General features: G+C 42.4%; 1 protein-coding gene across 9 annotated transcripts in view; it reads right to left on the reverse strand.

Moving 5' to 3' along the window:
• NEK1 (NIMA related kinase 1) overlaps positions 1-21203 on the reverse strand; it is a 312305-nt gene that overhangs the window by 152751 nt on the left and 138351 nt on the right. For 7 of the 9 annotated variants that reach the window (XM_033942264.1, XM_033942234.1, XM_033942215.1 and 4 more), the window contains one exon: positions 81-164. The exons of the other annotated variants lie outside the window; for them this stretch is intronic. In XM_033942264.1, coding sequence (XP_033798155.1) covers positions 81-164 — 84 coding nt within the window. The remainder of the gene's footprint in view (positions 1-80; positions 165-21203) is intronic. 9 annotated transcript variants of the gene reach the window in all.

Genomic DNA, 21203 nt, shown 5'->3' on the forward strand with positions numbered 1-21203 from the left:
AAAGTCCATGCAAGTAAAAAAGAATTATATCAAAGGAAGCTAGTGATGTGATAAGGATGGCAAACATGCAGCCAGCCTACCTCTTCTTCTTTGTTTCTGGACCTCCTTCCTCTTGAAGCACTGGGCCTGCCTCCATAGATAGCTGTCAGGCTTTGCTGTATACCCTGTTCACCATTTAATGTATCAAATTTAACAACAGCTGGGGGCAGGGGGCCATAACACATCACCAATTCTCTTTACGGTTGCTTGTTAAAGGAGGTCTTGGGCAAATTACTTTATACAGACAGTGCAAGGGCTTAAAAGGGATAAAAATCAGTCCTGAAGCTTGGTCTGCTAGCAGGCCCAGGACAGCAGCTACTGTAATTCTTAATCTTAAATGGAAAAAAAGCAATAAAGCCTCCAACTGAAGTCTAACACAATAAATATTAACAAGAACTACCCTCATGAACAAGATACAAAATTCTGATAACTGAACTTCCATATTAAAATCAGAAACACTAAAATTTATCTTAATATTGCTACTTTTAAGTTTTAAGGTTCTCTCCTTTTCAAACGGATATTCTCCTATATATCGGGTTCTGTTCTTGACCAGAAGAAAATTTAAAACTGGTAATCAGAACCATCACTGAAGTCTTCCATTTGAAGTGAAAATTGTGTTATATTAGTGAAAGCAATATAACCACATTGAGCAAACACCACTTTTAAAAGCCAGTTTCTATCTTCTGGCACTCCCTCCTATTCCCCCCTCCCTCCCCAAATATATACAAAAGTCCATTAGAAATGATATGGATTAAAGCAGATTGCTATGGAAGATGGTATTAAATTCACAGAATTATGAAATTACAGTTTAAAAGAATAAATATTTGACATGAAAAACTTGCAACAAGTGCTATAATGAACAAACTATCCCACACTCACAGAAGGTCAATGGCCTAGCTAGAAAGACAATTTACAAATGAGGACAGATCACTATGGAAAAAAATGCATTTTATACAATTAAGCATTGAAAAAGAATACAATTTAAACAGTTCATTATTGGACTTTGAAGAAAATTGGACTCAAATGGAAAGTTCACCTACATGGATATTCACTGTGGAGCTAGAAGAGGGGGTAGACAGCCTTGTGGCAGGAGCAACAGAAGAAACGGGTCTGGATTACAGAATATAGCAGGGGTTTTCAATCTAGTCCTCAGTCTGGTTTTCAAGCATCTACACTGAATATGTATGAGATAAATTTGCATGCACTGCCTCCAATGTATGCAAATCTCCCATGTATATTTATTGTGAGTATCCTGAAAACCTGACTGACTTGGTGTGCCTCAAGGAATGGGTTGAGAACCTCTGGAGTAGAGTGACTATTCTCTGCTCTAGGTTCACCCCCCTCTCCTCCTCTTCCCTAGAGGCTGCTTGGCAAGAAAAGGCTGGAGCAGAACACTCCTGCTGCTCTGGAGTCTGAAAAGAAGTGGCAGAACTATGTTCCAGGACTTTCTTCCATAACTTAAGTCCTGAAAGCATTCAAATCCAATATAGAGATTTTTCTTTAATATTTGGCAAGAGAAACTGAAAATGTGTTATTTCTTTGGATGGAAAGGACTTGAATTAGTTATTGGTAGGGTTGCAAAAAGAACCAGAAGACCCAAGGTCAAACCTGACCTCAATCATACTTGTGGGTGAGTTGCTTTATAGATACCTACAGTGCAAAACAGTACCCAACAGAGAAATGACACATTGCTTACTGTAGCTTGCTGTTTCCCACCAATTTATTTTTCACACTGTCTATGCATGAAATACCTTTACATACTATGCAAGCAGATTTGCATGCATTATCTCATGTATATTCACTGTAAATATTCTGAAAACTCAGATGACTGGGAGACCCCAAGACAGATTTAAGAACCTCTGCTATAAAAGCATTAAGACTAGAAATAATTCTCTTCAAATTTATTTATTTATTTCGATTTCTATCCCGTTCTCCCAGAAGCTCAGAACGGGTTACAGGTAGACATTCACAATCGTTTGAAAACAGACTAGTCATGACAACAAATAGGTTACAGCAAGCAATAACAGAGCTTTTTCTAGAGATCAGACTGGTCATAGCGAAGAGTAGTAGGAGAAGTATATTGAGGAGGCAATATCTGTGGATTGTAAAAGCAGATGAACCATGTAAAACACATCCACTTGGATAGGTACGTGAGATCTCTCAGAGAGAGAAGAAGATAATGGTTACTGCAGATGGGCAGACTAGATGGGCCATTTGGCCTTTATCTGCCATCATAGGAACATAAGAATAGCCTTACTGGGTCAGACTAATGGTCCATCAAGCCCAGTAGCCCATTCTCATGGTGGCCAATCCAGTATCTGGCCAAAATCCAAGGATTAGCAATATTTCATGCTACCAATCCAGGGCAAGCAGTGACTTCCCCCATGTTTCTATGCACAAAGTTACCAGCATAATCACTCTGTTAATCCATTTCCAAAAGAAAAAATAAAATTGAAATGGGTAAACACTGTCAAGTTCGGATGAACTTTTATCTGCTACAAAGAGCACAGAGGACGTCTATGTTAAAAACTTCTTCTAGAGTAAGGTATGACATGAAAAAAACCCCAAAAAACAAACTTTAAATAAATAAAAAAATAAGGCAGAAGATAGTTTCATGTTAAAGGGGACAGACTAAGCCACTGCTGGATTTTCAGTACTGCACTCATGGACTTGCGTAATGGTTAGAACAGAATGCTGAGAACCAGGAAAACCTGGTTCCAAGCTAACTGCTTCTCCTTCTGATCTTGAGCAAGACAGTTAATTCTCTATTGCCTCAGGATACAAACTTAAATTGTGAGCCCTCCAGGGAAAGAAAAATATCTACAGTATTTGCATCTGGTTCCTTATTTGATAGATCTGTTCTGTTATTCTTCTCTACACTGTTCATGTGGTACCAAAGCTTTTTTTAGTTTTTCCATCAGTTAAGGTACAAAAGATATCATGATAGAACTCTCTCTTTCCAGGTTGCCCTATGAGATAAAGATTTCAAATGGCTGTTATCAAAGTCTATCTCTTACCTTCATTATAGAAAACAATTGAAAACTTTTTTGTTTTCAAAGTTCTTTAGCTCTTAAAATTTAACTCATCTGTTCAAACTATGTATTATAGCTAAATCTTTTGTAAACTACATTGAACTCTCCGGTAATTGTGGTCTAGAAATAAATTCTTATGTTATGTTATCTGAATGTACACCACTTCAACAGCTTTCAGATTTGCAGGTGCTGAAAGGTTCTCAGCCGAACCAACCAACTTCCTAAATTCTGAGTGTTATTTTTGCACTATAGCTGAAAAGAGTGTTATGTTATTCTGTTAAGTGCCAATTTGCAGAAACAAAATTCTACATTTTGATATTGTTTCAGACCATTGATTGAACTATAACCATGTCATTCTCTTCTTGGTTAGACTGAGTACTTTTCAACACCCCCTCGTATGTAAGAAAACTAAATTAAAAATAAACGTGAATTGAAAGCAAAGCCAGAACTGCAATGCCACTCCCTTATGTCATATGAATATGAAATATGAGAAGGTGTGCATCAAAGAAGCTACCCAGTACAGCAAGAATCGTCAATATACTGCTAAACATATGAATGACAATTCTATAACCTACTTAAACACTCTTCTAATGGCTATTCTTGAAAAAAAAAATCAAGTGAAGCAGTCATATAAATCCAGGTACATATACTTCACTTCTAGCAATCATTTTCCTTCATCTTCTCTTCACATCAATTTTCATTCATGTATATTTAGCAAAACATCAGCATAAAATCTCTAAATATAACCTCAGTGACCATACTTGAACTTATTATTTCATTTTAGTTCAATTTCACTGTAGCAAGCCTCCTCATCAGTCTATTCAACATTCTTAAGCATACTTTATTATGTAGAAGAAGCACTTATCTTAGTTTTCATGCTTTTTGGGGCTCCAGCATGAATTTACATTTCAGGGCTAGCTGTCTCAAGGAGCATCTCCTAGAAAAATCCATTTAAAAATCATTCTTTTACATTCTAACAGAACAACATTACTTACATTGGATGGGAGGGAGGCGACACAGATAGATTTTTGAATTACCATGAGCAAAAATGGACGGCTGAGGGGAGATATGATTGAAGTCTACAAAATCCTGAGTGGAGTAGAACAGGTACAAGTGGATCGATTTTTATTCCGACAAAAATTGCAAAGACTAGGGCAGACATGGGCAACTCCGGTCCTCAAGGGCCAGAATCCAATTGGGTTTTCAGGATTTCCCCAATGAATATGCATGAGATCTATTTGCATGCACTGCTTTCAATGCATATTCACTGGGGAAATCCTGACAACCCGATTGGATTCCAGCTCTCGAGGACTGGAGTTGCCCACCCCTAGACTAGTGAACACTCGATGAAGTTACAGGAAAATACTTTAAAAACCAATAGGAGGAAATTATTTTTCACTCAAAGAATAGTTAAGCTCTGGAATGCATTGCCAGAGGTTGTGGTAAGAGCGGATAGCATAGATGGTTTTAATAAAGGTTTGGACAAGTTCCTGGAGGGAAAGTCCATAGTCTGCTATTGAGAAAGATATGGGGAAAGCCACTGCTTGCCCTGAATTGGTAGCATGGAATATTGCTACTCCTTGGGTTTTGGCCAGGTACTAGTGACCTGGATTGGCCACCATGAGAACGGGCTACTGGGCTTGATGGACCATTGGTCTGACCCAGTAAGGCTATTCTTACATTCTTATAATTTAAATGGGGTTAGTCCTACCGGCTTAAATGCTGAGTTAGAATGGATGACATTGATTTGTATTTTAGAGGCATTTGCATCGTACTCTCTGTGATTGGTTGAAATGGTCAGGTGATGAGCTAGTATAAAAACGGATGAAGAGACACCACCGCCATTTTAGAATGAAACTGGGCTGGCGGTAGATCTTTCTGAAAGGTGGGTGGTTTAAAATATTGAAATGTAAGTAACGTCGTTATGTTAGAATATAAAAGAATGCTTTTATAATGGATTTTTCTAGGGGTTGCTCCTTGAGACAGCTAGTTGCGAAACATGAATTCATGTCGGAGTCCCGAACACCATAAAAACTAAGATAAGTGTTTCTGCTACATAATAAAGGAAAATTGGGCAGAGAGAGAAAAGAGAGGCAGAGATGCAAGGGAGAGAGAAGGACGAGAATAAGAAATGTTGGATATGCTCGTGGAGAGGGAACAGAGTGACAGATTGAAGGGGATGCAAGGTGGAGGAATATTGGACAAAGTGATGGAGGGAGAGATGTGGCATGAGGCTGGAGAGGGGTGACAGAAGGAGAAATGGGCATGGGGCTAGTGGGCAGTGGTGAAAAATGCTGCACATAATCCGGAGGATGAGAGGGGGAGAAATGTTGCCAATAAGGGTGGAGGAGAGAGGAAGAAAAGTTGATTCATGGAGAGACAGATATGTTGGCTGGGGAAGGGAATGAAGTCCAGAGGAGATGAAGCATGCAGGAGGCATAAAGAAAGAAATATTGTTTGCACAGTCAGAAGGAAGTGCAAATAGAGACTCATGAAATCTCCAGACAACAAAGGTAGGAAAAATTATTTTACTTTCAATTTAGTGATCGAAATGTGTCAGTTGAGAATTTAGATCTGCAGTCTATATTTTGCACTATATTTGTCTATTTTTCTATAGTTGTTACTGAGGTGACATTGCATATTTTAAAGTTATCTGTCTTGACATCTTTGGGAAAAAAAGGAATATAAATGATAATTAAGATTTTCTCTGCGTATAGTGTGCTCTGTGTTTTTTTTAATTTTGTGGTTACCATTATGTATTAATAAGATTATTCCTCTGGAAGGAAAAGAGGTTGCACCCCAGCCTGGGCGGTACCTATGAAATCCACTCAACCGTTCCCAAGCAGAACCACCACGTGGAACCGGGTGAGATTGGTCCCCTGGTGTTTTGTTTATTTTTATTTTTTTACTTTACTGAGGCACAGTAGAGACACTCAAGGTCTGAACCAGCTCATCCAACTCCAAAGGCTACGGCAGGCCATCACACCTAGACCCATGGACTGGACTAAGGCATCCAATAGATTATATATGGCATCAGAGAGAAAAGAAGCTCCCAGCTCAGTCTTAGGACTTCCTGATCCAAGAAGGACCAGTCAGCTGCTACACAGTCATGAATACTCGCTGACCACCAGAAACAAGCCTGGGACTCTAGACCGCCATAATTCGCTGCCTGAACAGCCAGGATAGCCACATCAAAACTGTGTGTAAGTAGCGCGTCCATCTTACGGACCTGAGGATCTCTTAGGGATGAGCCACTGTTCACCGGCATGGAATGTCTGCGAGCAATAGCCGCAGGAATACTTAAAGTATCTCTATCCCCATCTGGAATGGGGTAGAATCTGGCCACGGACCACGTTAATCAAAAAGGCACGTCCGGAACGTTCCACGGAGCATGTACTACATCCTGAAAATCCTGATGCATAGGGAAAGTGCGGGATGCTGACTGGATCCCTCTAAGAAGAGGATCCACCACACAATTGGGTCCTTAACAGCCTCTTCAAAGGGTAAAACTGAGACACCTGAAGAATGAGCTCCTGCAACTCTTCACGAGGAAAAACGCACACAACATACACCAACCAGCACCTCAATAAAAAATCTCTATCCAAAGCAGCAGACCCCCCAATGGATCTGGAAAATCTTCCCCAAGATCCAAGTCCCCATCCAAGTCCTCATCCATAAAAGAAACCTTGTTCCAAGACACCCACGAACGTTGGGACGATGGCTGTGGGGGTCAGATAGAGGCAACCTGAACAGGAGACTGAATGGGGTGGCTGTGGAAGGGAAATACCTCCCAGATGACCCCCGGAACCAAAGCAGGACCCCCCAGCCGCCTGTAAATAAGCCATGCACATGGCTAATATAAAATCAGGTCTCAACAACCCTGGTGGCAATCTTGAAATCATAGCATAAGCAGAAGACACACTTAAGACCTGTTTCTGACTCTCCAAGACAGGAGCAAGGTTGCCTGAGGCAGTGAGCAAAATGGATGCGTTTCCCGCCAAAACTGAAGGAAGCACCTGAAATTAAAAGCGGACCCAAAGCCAAACACGACCCCACCGCTACAGAAACACTGCTAGCAGCCCCAGCTGCAGCGACAAGAGAATCCCCTTTCTGAATGGTGGGGGAAGCCCGGGCTTCTCCAGCAACTCCTGTTGATACCGACACCTGAGGCCAGGTCCCCCTTGAAATGGCTAGGGCATTTCGCACACGCCAGCCGATCGTGCCCACAACCAATGCACTTTTTAGTCTTTTCAGAAGCTCTTATAATGAAAACGCCAAAAACCCCATGCACAACAACGCCGTATAATAATGGCAGCCTCAGGCTTTTGTTAAACTCCTTTTATTGCTTGTGTCTTTTATTTTTTTTTTTTACTTGTCAGAGCTCACCAACTGTCTCAAGTTAGAACAGACCCCCACATGGCTCTCTAAACTGTAGGCAGTGCCTAACAGGTGGCAAGGTGTACAGTTGAGGCTCCTCTAAAGCAAGAAAACAACCTGTGGAGGTGGGAGAAATGGGGGAAGGGACTCGACCCTTCCAAGTGTGACACCCCCCAGGGTCAGTAGGACCCCTGAGAGAGTCCCCCAAGCCCAGTCCAGACAGCAAAAGGGACAAGAAAGATTCACTAACCAGATCCAACAGGCCTTAACAAACCTCAGCACAGACTGCAAACAGACCACTCTACCTGCTGGACACTGAGAAAAGACCGAGTGTAAGAGGGACTGCACAGCCTACTTGTAATTTAGCCAAAAGTCAATGTCTCGGTCTCCACCTGCTGGCAGAGGAGCGTAAACCCATCCGTTTCTGTGCCGGTCTGGAGGGATGCTAAAGAATAATAGCAGGTTACACAAGTATTCAATTACAGAACCTAGGGCCCACGTTCCATTTTAGAATAGGCTCCTAGCATACAATCCTGAGGCATCTAAATAAATACACCCACTTCTAGAATGGCCCCTCCAGTGCTTCATTCCCTATGGAGGTTGTACATGCCTTGCCAGACAACCATTTATCTCACACTTTTCTTATCTCATGTTCATCTGAGCAGTAAGATGAAAACCACAGAGGGTTGGTAATATGGAAATCCAGAAGATAAAGAACACTATTACCTTGGGCTGTGTCAGGAGTATAATGAAACAGCAAATCCCAGTATCAAAACACAAGGTTATTTCAATTTCAGAATAAAATAGCAGTTAGCTTGACTTATGCTGTAATGCTGTGTGACAGGATAGGCATTATGAGGACAGACTAACACTGCCGTTTTATTCTGTAACTGAAATAACCTAATGTTTGACACCGAGATTTACTATATCATTGTTCTCCATAATCTTTTATTTGTTGTAATATTGTTCTTTGGCTTCTGCTAAGCAGTAAGACATTCATATTGTGAAGAACAGCTTACCTGTTATCACACATAACAGCTATGTGAATCCTCAGTTTCACAAGGAGGAAAACCTCTGTTTTTAAAGTCTAACAACTACCTACCACATCTGAGGTTTAGTTATGTGATAATACAAAAAGGAAAAACAGCAAAAGAAGGATTTTTTTCTCCCAGAAGGAATAACAGAGGAACAGAGTAGTACATTAAATATCCCTGGTCCCTAGTATAGACTGCTGCATTTCTAAACTTCAACTGTGGGCTTTGTCTATTCAAATGAAACTGAATGCGCCAAAACCAAATTGGTTTGGATTGGGCCAGAATGAGAAAATCTCCCTTCCTCTGTTACATTAAAAACAGGTATAACATTACATATAGATTTTTCATCTAGAGTCCTGGGTTTCATCTTGGACTCATCACTTACATTTCATGAACAGATAAATTCCTTGACAAAAAAGTGTTTTTTTAGTCTGCGCATGTTGAGGAAGGTCAGATCACTATTCCATCAAGAACATTTCTCAGTATTTGTACAATCCACTCTGCTATCTCAGTTAGATTATTGTAACTCAGTTTATCTGGGCATTAAGCAGAGCAGTCTAAAACGACTTCAGTTAATACAGAATACTGCAGCTAAGCTCATTTTGGGGAAACAAAAGTATGATCATGTTTCCCCTTTGTTGATAAAGCTTCACTGGCTCCCAGTTCGCTTTAGGATCCAGTTTAAATGCGCATGCATAATCTTCAAGCTTCTCTATGGAATATTTGATCCTTTTGTCCCCTTATGTTGGAATACGCTTAGACTTTGCCATTTGAGAAACACACAAAGATATAAGTTAGCCTTCCCTTCCTTTAAGGGAATTAAATCTACTGGGAAGCTCAGTCGATCTTTTGTTTTCAAGTTTGTAGAGATCTGGAATGAACTTCCTGACTCCATTAGGCTTTTAGGCCAGCTGCAATTATTTCGTAAATTCCTGAAAACTTTGTTGTTCTTGCAATTTTTAAATGGTTTAACTACAGCCTCAATGAAATGATAATATTATAGTTATTTTTCTTATGCTTTTCTTATGTACTTTAGTTTTTAATTAGTTCTTCCTTCTCTTATGTTTTCTGCTATGTACTATAGTCTTAATTATATGTGAACCGAGTCGAGCTTCACTGGGAGATGACCCGGTATATAAACCAAAGATTAGATTAGATCAATTCAACTTTTAGTCTATTTTGCATAAAGCGAGATTTTTTTTTAAACTAGATGTAGCAAGAACAAATGTACATCTTTTATATTATACTAGATTACTGAGCTGACTACCCTTTACATTAAGTGCATTAATTAGATCCAAGTCTGCCAACAAGCACAAATCCTTCATAAGGACATTAAGAAAATGGAAATGGTTCAGAAAGAGCTATAACTAAGATAGAAGGCCTAAGGTCTGCAATAGAAATAGAGAGGCTTAAGACACTCAAATTGTACTTGCTGGAAGAAAGGATAGGGGGCACACAACAAAAATGTTCAAATCTTTTTTCCATGTTATCAAAGACTGTTAAAGGAAGTTCAGAGCAATGAATCATGGCTGGAAGCTGCAGGGAAGAAGATTCAGAAGAAACATTTTTACTGAAAAATGTAGTACATGCCTGAAGCAGGAAGAAAAAACCCCCCAACCCATGACCATGTGATGGTAGGAAGGAAATAATAGGATAAATTAGGGAAGATGCCCTCTAATATTCAATATGAAGAGGGGAATGTACAAGGTAATGGCTGTACTGATGAATTAGGTTACCACATAGATTGGAGCAACTTGCACAGAACACCATGGTCAGAGCCTTTCATATCAGCCTGTATGGGGTGGCAATGGCAGTATGTTTTAAACATAGCTTCACTAGTTTTGGTGGCTGTATGATATGGGAAAAGGCCTGGTGTCTGATTTAGTGTAGTCTTATAAGAACCAAGGAGAAAAGTAAGATTTTGGATAGCCTCCCAGGAGAGGTAGTGGTATTTTAACACTTTAGGGAAAGAGAGAGAGCGCAATTGAAGGAACATGATTGAAATGGTGTAGTGGCCATCTTAGTCCACTTTTCAAGGTAAAACATAGAAATAAAACAAAAACAAAGACAATAAAGTAATACCTTTTTTATATAAGGGTATTTGGTTCTGAGGACTCCAACCCTACCAATTATGAGGCAAAACGAGAAGTTTTAAGGGAGTTTGAGAACTTAGGCAGAGCAAACGAAACCTGCAGTGCTAGTGAACTGGTGCATGTTGCAAACTCTGCATCTTCTGCTTCACTTAGGCATGCCCATCCTAATCCCAACAGGCTGCAATAATCTCCCTCAGCAATTAACAACTGCCTATCAACAGGGGAATGTCCCGGCTTCCCTTACAAGGCCTGCTCAGAACCCTCCAAACCTCTCTGCCTCAGTCTTGCCTTATTTTTCTCTTTTTTGTTTTTTTAAGCTTAAGGCCTAGAGACCAAGTGAAGGGGAGGGAGAGGGGGAGGTAAAGGAAACGTACCATCGAAGCCTCAACTACTTTACAATCTGTTAAGCAGGGGCTCCACAAGAGTACACCACCACAACTGTCAGCCCAGCAGATGAGACCCATAGATCTGAACCAATGTTCCCTCTAAGCTGAGCGCATGAGCGATCACTCACTATTTTCATTGGCGTCGCTCATAATTTTTCTTGTGTCGCTCACTAAAATACTGCAGTGGGAAACTGAGGACTGCACAGTAAGATCCCCGACGCACTTCTGACGCAGGTGGGGATTGTGAGAGGAGCCGCTGCCACGTCTTCAGTGGCGTACCAAAGGGGGGGGGCGGTCCGCCCCGGGTGCAGCCTGCCCTAGGTGCAGCCTTAGGGGGGGGTGCACAGCTGGCCAGGTCTGGATCTGGCCGGCTGTGCACCCCTGCTAAGGCTGCCGTCGGAGAGGAAGTTCGGGCCCGCCAATTGCTGCCTGGCTGGGCGGAACTTCCTCTCCGACGGCAGAATTGACGTCGGGGGAATGCTGGTCGGCCCGACGGTGGGAAGCAGAAAGAGCTTGGGGCAGCCGCAGAGGTGGCTTTGGGGCCTGTTTCCCCTGATGGTGGCAGCAGTGGCTTTGTGGAGGGTAGGGAGAAAGAAAGAAAGAAAGGGGGCAGGCAGGGAGACAGAAGGGGAAAAAGAAAAAAGAAAGGGGGCATCAAGAGAGAAGAAAGAAAGGGCAGGGAGAGAGGAAGAAAAAGTTAGGGGAGGGAATGAGGTCTGGAGGAGAGGAAGCATACAGGCTGAAAGAAGGGAAGAAAGATTGGATGCACAGTCAGAAGATGAAAGTGCAACCAGAGACTCATGAAATCACCAGACAAGATAGGAAAAATTATTTTATTTTAAATTTAGTGATCAAAATGTGTCTGAATTTATATATGTTGTCTATATTTTGCACTATGGCCCCCTTTTACTAAACCGCAAGTATTTTTTAGCGCAGGGAGCCTAGGAGCGTCGAGAGCTGTGCTGGGCATTTAGCGCAGTTCCCTACGCTAAAAACTGCTACTGTGGTTTAATAAAAAGGAAGGGGGGTATATTTGTCTATTTTTGTATGGTTGTTACTGAGGTGACAATGCACAGAGTCATCTGCCTTGACCTCTTTGAAAAAAACCCAGAATAGGAATGATAATTAACATTTTCTCAGCGTATAGTGTGCTTTGTGTTTTTTAATTTTATTGTTGGTAGATCATTTTGACTTGGTCATTTTAAAGTAGCTCGCAAGCCCAAAAAGTTTGGGCACCCCTGAGCTAGAGCGTTGAAGCTGTGTATTTCTATTTTATCCCCCCTTTTACAAAACTGTAGAGCATTTTTTTAGCGCCAGCCATGGTGGTAGCAGCTCTGATGCTCAGAATTCTGTGAGCGTCAGAGCTGTTACCACTGTGGCTAAAATCCACACTACAGTTTTGTAAAAGGGGGAGGGGTTAGTTTGTGATGACATATTGCATACTAGGCGAAGGTGTTTTCTGTGTTCTGTGCGTTCAAAAGACATGGTTTTCTGTTAGGATTGACGGTGTAGGATTGATCTGTGCTGGTCTGGCTTGTTTAGTTTTACAATGAATGGGTGTATTGATGTACTGCTCACTGCAATATGTAAGATACTGCCTTTTCCTAGGTACTCATGTGTGACGTGTGGCTTGTTACTAAAAATCATGTTTTTCGTACAGATGGGGGGGGGGGTGCCAAAAAATGATGGGCCCCGGGTGTTACTTATGCTAGGTACACCACTATATGTAAAGATACCAGAAAGCTGGTGAAGCAAAAACTTTAAGTAAATTGTTATTCTTCTAAGTTTTGAGTATTTAACCCTCCCACAATCTCACAGGCACTCGTCCTCCGCGCCTGCTCATAAATTTGTGGAGTATAATAATAATAATAATAATAATAATTACTTTATTCTTGTATACCGCATTACCATGGAAGTTCTATGCGGTTAACAGATGAAGAGACTGTACATTTACAGCGAAGTTACAATTTCCTTAATGTTACATTTACAATTTTAGACGATACATATTCGGTCAGGTTACCTTTACATTCTAGACAATATATATACGGTGAGATTATTTTGGCAGCTAGGTTATATGTTCGGAGTGGTTACATTTGCTATAAGCTCGATACAGCGGCGTTATAGATGTCGGTGTTACATGAGGCGGTAAGGGTCTAGGGGAGAGGGGTCAGAGGAGGAGGGAGGATAAATCAGAGGAATTTGTCAAAAAGGTAGGTTTAAGTTAACTTCCTGAATGTTTGATATTGGGGGGAATTGGAGATGAGAGTAGAGAGGCATTTGTTCCATTTGCCCGCTTGGAATGCTAGTGATCGGTCAAGGAATTTTTTGTAGAGGCAGCCCTTCAGGGAGGGGAAGGAGAACAGATAGGTATTTCGAGTACGAGAGGGGCCAGTAATTTCAAGGTGCTCAGATAGGTAGATTGGTGAAGAGCCTGCTAAGGTTTTGAAGCAGAGGCAAGCGAATTTAAAGGTGATTCTTGCCTCCACCGGCAGCCAGTGGAGTTTGGCGTAATAGGGGCTAACGTGGTCGTATTTTTTGAGGCCGAAGATGAGGTGGACGGCGGCATTTTGTACTATTCTTAGATGTTTGATGGTGTTTTTATAGGCTCCTAGGTATATGATATTACAGTAGTCCAGTATGCTTAAGATTAATGATTGGACCAGTAAACGGAAGGAGAGGTGGTCAAAGTGGTGTTTGATGGTGCAAAGTTTCCAGAGGGTGCAGAAGCATTTTTTGACCTGGGCACTGGTATGGTCTTCGAAGGTTAAGCATCTATCTAGGATGACTCCGAGTATTTTTATGGAGGGGTTGATAGGATAATCAAGGCCGTTCAGTTTCATGGAGGTGTTTGTTATTTTATGGTTAGGGCTAGCCAGGAAGATTTTGTTTTTTTCAGAGTTGAGGTCCATAGTTCTAACTTGGTGAGGATGGAGGATGTGAGTTGTTCCGTTTGTTGGGTGAGTGAAGTTAGGGGGATGATGATGGTGATGTCATCGGCGTAAATGAATGATTTAAGGTTTAAGTCGGCTAGTGTCCGTGCAAGAGGTGCCAAGTAGATGTTAAAGAGGGAGGGGGATAGTGGGGAGCCTTGTGGGACTCCACAGGAATTACACCATTGATGGGAGAAGGTTCCATTGCTGTGTACCTGATAGGTACGGCTAGTTAGGAAGCATGAGAACCAGTGTAGCACTTGGCCGGAAATGCCGATGGAGTCCAGGCAGCGGAGCATGATATCGTGGTCGACCAGATCGAAAGCGCTGCTTAGGTTGAATTGGAGTACTAGGGCGCTTTTGCCCAGTGAGAATAATTGGAGGAGGTAATTGGTTAGGGCGGCTAAGACCGTTTCCGTGCTGTGGTTTGAGCAGAAGCTGGATTGGGAATTGTGAGGATGTTGAACTTTTCTAGGTAGTTCATGAAGTCATGGTTAATGAGGCCTTCCATGAGTTTTTGGAAGAGTGGTATGTTGGCGATGGGTCTATAGTTGGTGGCGGAGGAGATGGGTTCTTTGTTGTTTTTGAGGCGGGGGGATACGAGAATGTGGCCAAGTTCAGTCGGGAAGAGACCAGTGGACAGGCATAGTGAGACCCAATTGAAGAGTTCGGTTTTGAATTGGGGGGGGGGGGCGGATTTAATAATGGTGGGTGGGCAGTTGTCTAATAGGCAGTTGGAGTTGGCGTATTTTGAGAAGAGTTTGAGGAAAAGGTTCCAGTCTGGGCTTTCGAATGAGCTCCAGGTCATGTCGGTCATGTAACTTGTCGCTCATGCATATTTTTTTTTGCACACACCTCATCAATCCTTAGAGGGAACATTGATCTGAACCCTACACCAGTGTGCTCCCCCAAGCTTAACTGGCAGAAGAGCATGGTCCAATTCCTGTGAGCTGTCACTAGGTGGCAGACTCAACCTAAGAAGTCTGTGCCCAGACTTCTAGCAGCCAGATCTGAAAATCTCCTGCAGTACAAATCCAGATTGCAACCATCTGCTGGAGGCAGCAAATACCAGCAAGTTTCAGGACCGCATCATTCCTTATATCGTGGCTGGAAGTCAGTGTTCTCTGCTTCCATCTGCTAGTTGGAGAGCTTAAATCCACTTAGGATAAGGAAAGGCATTTTATTTATATATTTTAAATCACTAACCTGAAATCTAGTCGCTGTATTCTTCCTGGAATAAGCTGGATGCTATGAAACCCAGATCAAAATCTCTGCTTTCAACACATCTCCCGCATGACTTTATATGTTAGAAACAGCTGGACTGCACTGGCTAATTTTGATTTTGGGGGAGGGGGGCTTGTTGGACGGACCACACAGGTCTTCTTTATCTACCATCATTTACTATGTTAACTATGTTAATATCATTAACTCTCTTGTGCGCAAGACATACTTCCTAGCTCTGAGGCCTTTGCATGAGGTCCATAAATATTTTATGGTGTCAAAATTTAATGTGTTTTCAGGTATAGTCTGAGACTAGATTATTGATGTTTTAGGTAGTCCACTGGTTCCTCCCATCCCTACCAAGAACAACCAGCTTGTTTGGTATTGACTCTAAAAGGAACACAAAGCAAGTTTCATCTCCAGAAATCATGTAGCTTTAGTCCTCCTTCTTCCCTCCAGTTGATTGAAGGACTATAACATTTCTTACTTGTATGCCTCCTAGATCAGTTGTGAATTTATAGAACCCTATAATCTTGAGTGCCCCTCATGTTCATGTGTCAGACTGAAACCAGCAGACTGAGGCCACACAGATAAAAAGTGCTGCTCTCCTCTCAGTAGGAAAGAGTGATAATAAATGTGCAAAATTTGGTGTGCCCAGTGGTTGAACAAATGAAAAAAAAAAGTGCCACAAATAAAGGTTGAGAAACACTGATAAACTGTAAGGGATTTTTTTTTTTTACATTCAAAAACAATTTTTTGAAAAGGAAGACAGAATGCACAAGCCTTCTATATTAAACCTCCTGAAGTACAGAATATACCAGAAGTTGCCTATGTATTTAAGAGCAGGAATTTTTAGGAAAATAAATAAAAGTTAACCCATTGCTCTGTCTTCAAATGAAAAGCTTGCACAGTTTATTAAAAAGTAGCATAATTTTATTCTAATCTATACCAAGGAACAAACCAATAAGATTCCATCTCTATCCTTGAAGCAAAAAGTTAAAGACTGAAAGAATATCACCTATCCTTTGACACAAGAGCAGGACTTGGGTGTGATTGTAACATGATGATCTTAAAGTGGCCAAACAGGTTGAAAAGGTGACAGCGAAAGCTAGAAGGATGCTAGGGTCTATAGAAAAAGGTATGGCCAGTAGGGAAAAGGAGATATTGATGTCTCTGTATAAGACTCTGGTGAGACCTCATGCTTTACATCCTTGCCAAACTGGCTTTCGTTCTTCACATTCAACAGAACTGTCACTGCTAGGCCTCATCTCAACTATACTTTACTACCATGATCACCAAAAATCAGTTATTCTTATTTCCCTTGACTTGTCTGCAGCCTTTGATACTATCGACCACTCTCTCCTTATTAACAGACTCAAAGACTGCGGGATTACAGGTCCAGCTCTTTCATGGTTCAAATCTTACTTTAACGAACGCAGCTTTAAAGTCCATGTAAAGAATGAAACTTCTCCATCTATATCACAAACTTATGGTGTCCCGCAATGTTTGATTCTATCCCCATTGTTATTCAATATCTTTCTGTCTCCTCTTCTTACATTAGCACAATCTATTGGATTCACGATCTTTGCCTATGCAGATGAAATACAACTTCTTCACCCAATCAACACTTCAAACATTTCAGATATAAATGACATAAACAATAAATTGGACATCATAAATGACTGGCTCTACTCAAATAAACTCTCCCTCAATATTGATAAATCCCGTGGCCTCCTACTTCCAATCAAAACCTGCGAATCTTTATCAGGAAAAATTTCTATCAAATCCACTCCAATACAAATGGAAACAAAAATAAAACTATTAGGAGTCATCATTGATAGGGATCTTACTTTCCACGATCATATTAGTTCTGTTGTAAAAATCTGTTTCTTCAAACTTCGCCTCATTCGTTCACTAACTTCAATCCTAGAGACTGATACAATCAATACCCTGGTTCATTCTTTAGTCATCTCCCACTTAGATTACTGCAACTCTCTTCTCAACGGTCTCCTCCCAAAAGAAATCCGACGCCTACAATTAATACAAAATACAGCAATAAAACATTCATAAAACAGGCAAATTTGATCATGTTACTCCACTTCTGAAAGAGGCACATTGGCTCCCCATCACTCATCGCATCACCTATAAAATCATCTTACTGACCTTCAAAATAAAACTCTCTCACCAGCCTTCATTTCTTGATAAGCTTCTCATTCCTCAATGTTCTTCACGTACTCTAAGGTCAACAGATCAAAGCTTCTGTTTATTCCATCCATAAAAGACTTCTATTACACCCAGAAAATAAATTTTGCAGTAGCCGCTCCAACGTTGTGGAATTCTCTGCCACAACAACTCCGTGATGAACAACATATAGACAAATTCAAGATAAGCCTAAAGACTTTTTTATTTCGTGACGCATTCGCTCGTGTTTAGACTTACCCTCTGTTTTCCTTTTTTTTTTTTTTTTTATTATTTCTTTTTCTCTTTTAAGCAACCAACCGCTTTGACAAAGCGACCCTACCCAATACGTCTTATCCCATTCCCACTTTCTCCTTTTTCTTCTTAAATATGTAACTTTTCCCCTCCTTTCCCTTTCAAGTATGTCTAGTTAATGTCATTAATGTTCACTCTATTTATTTCTAAATATTTATTATTTTATTTTTCTTCTTTCTTACCTTTATAAAATTTTATTGTTAACCGGCCAGATATTTGTTGATGGTCGGTATATTAAAAAGCTAATAAACTTGAACATAAGAACATAAGAACATAAGCAGTGCCTCCGCCGGGTCAGACCACAGGTCCATCCTGCCCAGCAGTCCGCTCCCGCGGCGGCCCAAACAGGTCACGACCTGTCAGAATCATCAGAAGGGGCTCCATTGCCACCTTGGCTTCCCATTTAAGTCCTGCCTTCCTATCGAAGCCCTAGCCCTCCGGTCTTTCACATGCACGACCTGGTTGGTTTTTACTCATTACCTGGTTAACTTTCTATACTTGTGTTACATCCCAGCTCCTCCTTCAGTATCCCATGATCCCTTTATCCCTCAGGAATCCGTCCAATCCCTGTTTGAATCCCTGGACCGTACTCTGCCTGATCACTTCCTCCGGTAATGCATTCCAAGTGTCCACGACCCTCTGGGTGAAAAAAAACTTCCTTGCGTTTGTTTTGAACCTATCTCCCTTCAGTTTCTCAGAATGCCCCCTCGTATTAGCTGTCCCCTTCAGTCTGAAGAATCTGTCCCTATCCACCCTCTCTATGCCCCTCATGATCTTGAAGGTTTCTATCATATCTCCCCTGAGCCTCCTTTTCTCCAGAGAGAAGAGCCCCAGCCTATCCAGCCTCTCGGCGTATGGGCAGTGTTCCAGCCCTCTTACCATTCTCGTTGCTCTCCTTTGGACTCTTTCAAGTACCGCCATGTCCTTCTTGAGGTGCGGCGACCAATACTGTACGCAGTATTCCAGATGTGGGCGCACCATCGCTCGATACAGTGGCATGATGACTTCCTGTGTTCTGGTTGTTATGCCCTTCTTTATGATGCCCAGCATCCTGTTGGCTTTTTTCGAGGCTGCCGCGCACTGTGCAGATGGCTTCAGTGATGCATCCACCAGCACACCCAAGTCTCTCTCGAGTCTGCTGTCTCCCAACAATACCCCCCCCAATTTATAGCTGAACAGCGGGTTCTTTTTCCCTATATGCATGACCTTGCATTTGTCCACGTTGAAGCGCATTTGCCATTTGTTTGCCCAGTCTTCCAGCTTGTCCAGGTCCCTTTGCAGGTCCTCACACTCCTCCCTGGTCCTAACTCTGCCGCACAGTTTGGTATCGTCTGCGAATTTTATAACCTCACACTTTACCTCCCTTTCCAGGTCATTGATGAATATATTAAAGAGTATCGGCCCCAGCACCGATCCCTGTGGCACACCGCTTGTGACTCCCCGCCAGTCAGAATATTGACCCTTTACTCCGACCCTCTGCAGTCTACCTGACAACCAGTGCTTGATCCATCTGTGCACATCCCCTCCCACCCCGTGGCTCCACAGCTTCTTAAGTAGCCTTTCATGTGGCACCTTGTCGAAAGCCTTTTGAAAATCGAGGTAAATGATGTCTATGGGCTCCCCATTGTCCACCCGACTGCTTATTCCCTCAAAGAAGTACAGAAGGTTCGTTAGGCATGATCTTCCCTTGCAGAATCCGTGCTGGCTTGTTCTCAGTAGGCCATTCCTCTCGATGTGCTCGCAAATGCCGTCCTTGATCATAGCTTCCACCATCTTCCCTATAATTGAAGTCAGGCTCACCGGCCTGTAGTTCCCGGGGTCACCCCTCGATCCCTTCTTGAAGATAGGTGTGACATTTGCCACTTTCCAGTCCTCTGGTACCTCACCAGTTTTCAAGGATAGGTTGCAAACATGTTGGATTGTGCCCGCTATTTCCTGTCTTAGTTCCTTCAGAACCCTTGGGTGGATCCCGTCCGGGCCCGGTGATTTGCCACATTTTAATCTGTCTATCTGTTTGAGGACATCCTCCTTACTTACCTCTATGTGCTCTAATTTTTCAGCCTGTTCCCCACTCATGAGCTCCTCTGAGTCCGGTATATTAGTTGTGTCTTCGCTCGTGAAAACCGACGAGAAGAACGTGTTCAACCTCTCAGCTACCTCTTTATCATCCTTAATCACTCCCTTCCTGTCCCCATCGTCCAACGGCCCCACCTCCTCTCTCGCTGGTCGCTTTCCCTTAACGTAACTGAAGAATGCCTTGAAGTTTTTCGTCTCCCTGGCCAGCCCCTCTTCGTATTTCCCCTTTGCTTTTTTTACCTCTCGGTGGCATTCCTTTTGGCATTTCCTATGCGTCTGGTGATTTTCCTCTGTTGGGTCCTTTTTCCACCTCCGGAAAGATACTTTTTTGTCCTTTATCGCCCTTTTTACTTCTGTTGACATCCAAACCGGGTCCTTTGATCGTTTGTTCTTGCAGCCTTTCCTGAAATTGGGGACGTACATTCTCTGCGCTTTCTGCAGGGTGTCCCTGAATAGGGTCCAGGCGCTTCCCACAGTCTCCATCCTAAAGATGTTTCTGAGCTTCCTCCCCACCATTTCCCTCATAGCAGCATAGTTCCCTTTCTTGAAGTTCAGCGCAGTTGTTGCAGTCCTCCTAACCACGGGTGTCCCTCTTTCTAGTGTGAATCTAATCATGTTGTGATCACTGTTGCCTAGTGGTCCTCCCACTTCTACCCCTCTCGCTGGCCCCCCTAATCCGTTTAGGATGAGGTCAAGAGTAGCACCCCCTCGCGTCGGTTCTTTGACTAGTTGCTCCATGAAGCAGTCTTTCACCGCTTCTACAAATCCTGTCTCCCTAGTGCAGTTGGAGTGACCCATACTCCAATCTATCCCCGGGTAGTTGAAGTCCCCCATCACTGTTACACTTCCAGTCCTGCACTCCTGTCTCAATTCCGCTTCCAAGTCATGTCCGACTCCCTCTGGCATGTCAGGTGGTCGATAGTACAGCCCCAGTTTTATGGCCGCACCCTTGTTTCTCGGTAATTTGACCCATAGTGATTCCAGCCCTTCTGTCTTCGTTGCCATATCCATCCCGATCGAGTGGATAGAGTCCTTTATATATAGTGCTATGCCTCCCCCCTTCTTGTGGGTCCTGTCCCTCCTATAGAGCTTGTACCCCGTCAGCGCTACATCCCATTGGTTTTCCTCTGTCCACCAGGTTTCTACAATTCCAATTATATCCAGGTCCTCCTCCCTGGCCACGACTTCTAGTTCACCCATCTTGGCCGTGAGGCTTCTTGCATTTGCGTATAAGCACCGCAGGTCCCGTCGTTTTTCTTCCACCTCTGCATTTATCTGGGCCACTTGCCCTTGGATTTCTGGCAGTTTTCCCGCTCTCTGCGCTTCTGCTTTGCCCTCAGCCTTTACCCTCTTCAAAAAGGATGGAGTTGGTCCAGAGAGAAAGGCTACTAAAATGGTGTGTGGTCTTTGTCATAAGACGTATGGGGACAGACTTAAAGATCTAAATATGTATACTTTGGAGGAAAGGCGGGAGAGGAGTGATATGATAGAGAAGTTTAAATATATACGTGACATAAATGCA

Source organism: Geotrypetes seraphini, chromosome 1 (genome assembly GCF_902459505.1).
Source record: "Geotrypetes seraphini chromosome 1, aGeoSer1.1, whole genome shotgun sequence".
Classification (NCBI taxonomy): domain Eukaryota; kingdom Metazoa; phylum Chordata; class Amphibia; order Gymnophiona; family Dermophiidae; genus Geotrypetes; species Geotrypetes seraphini.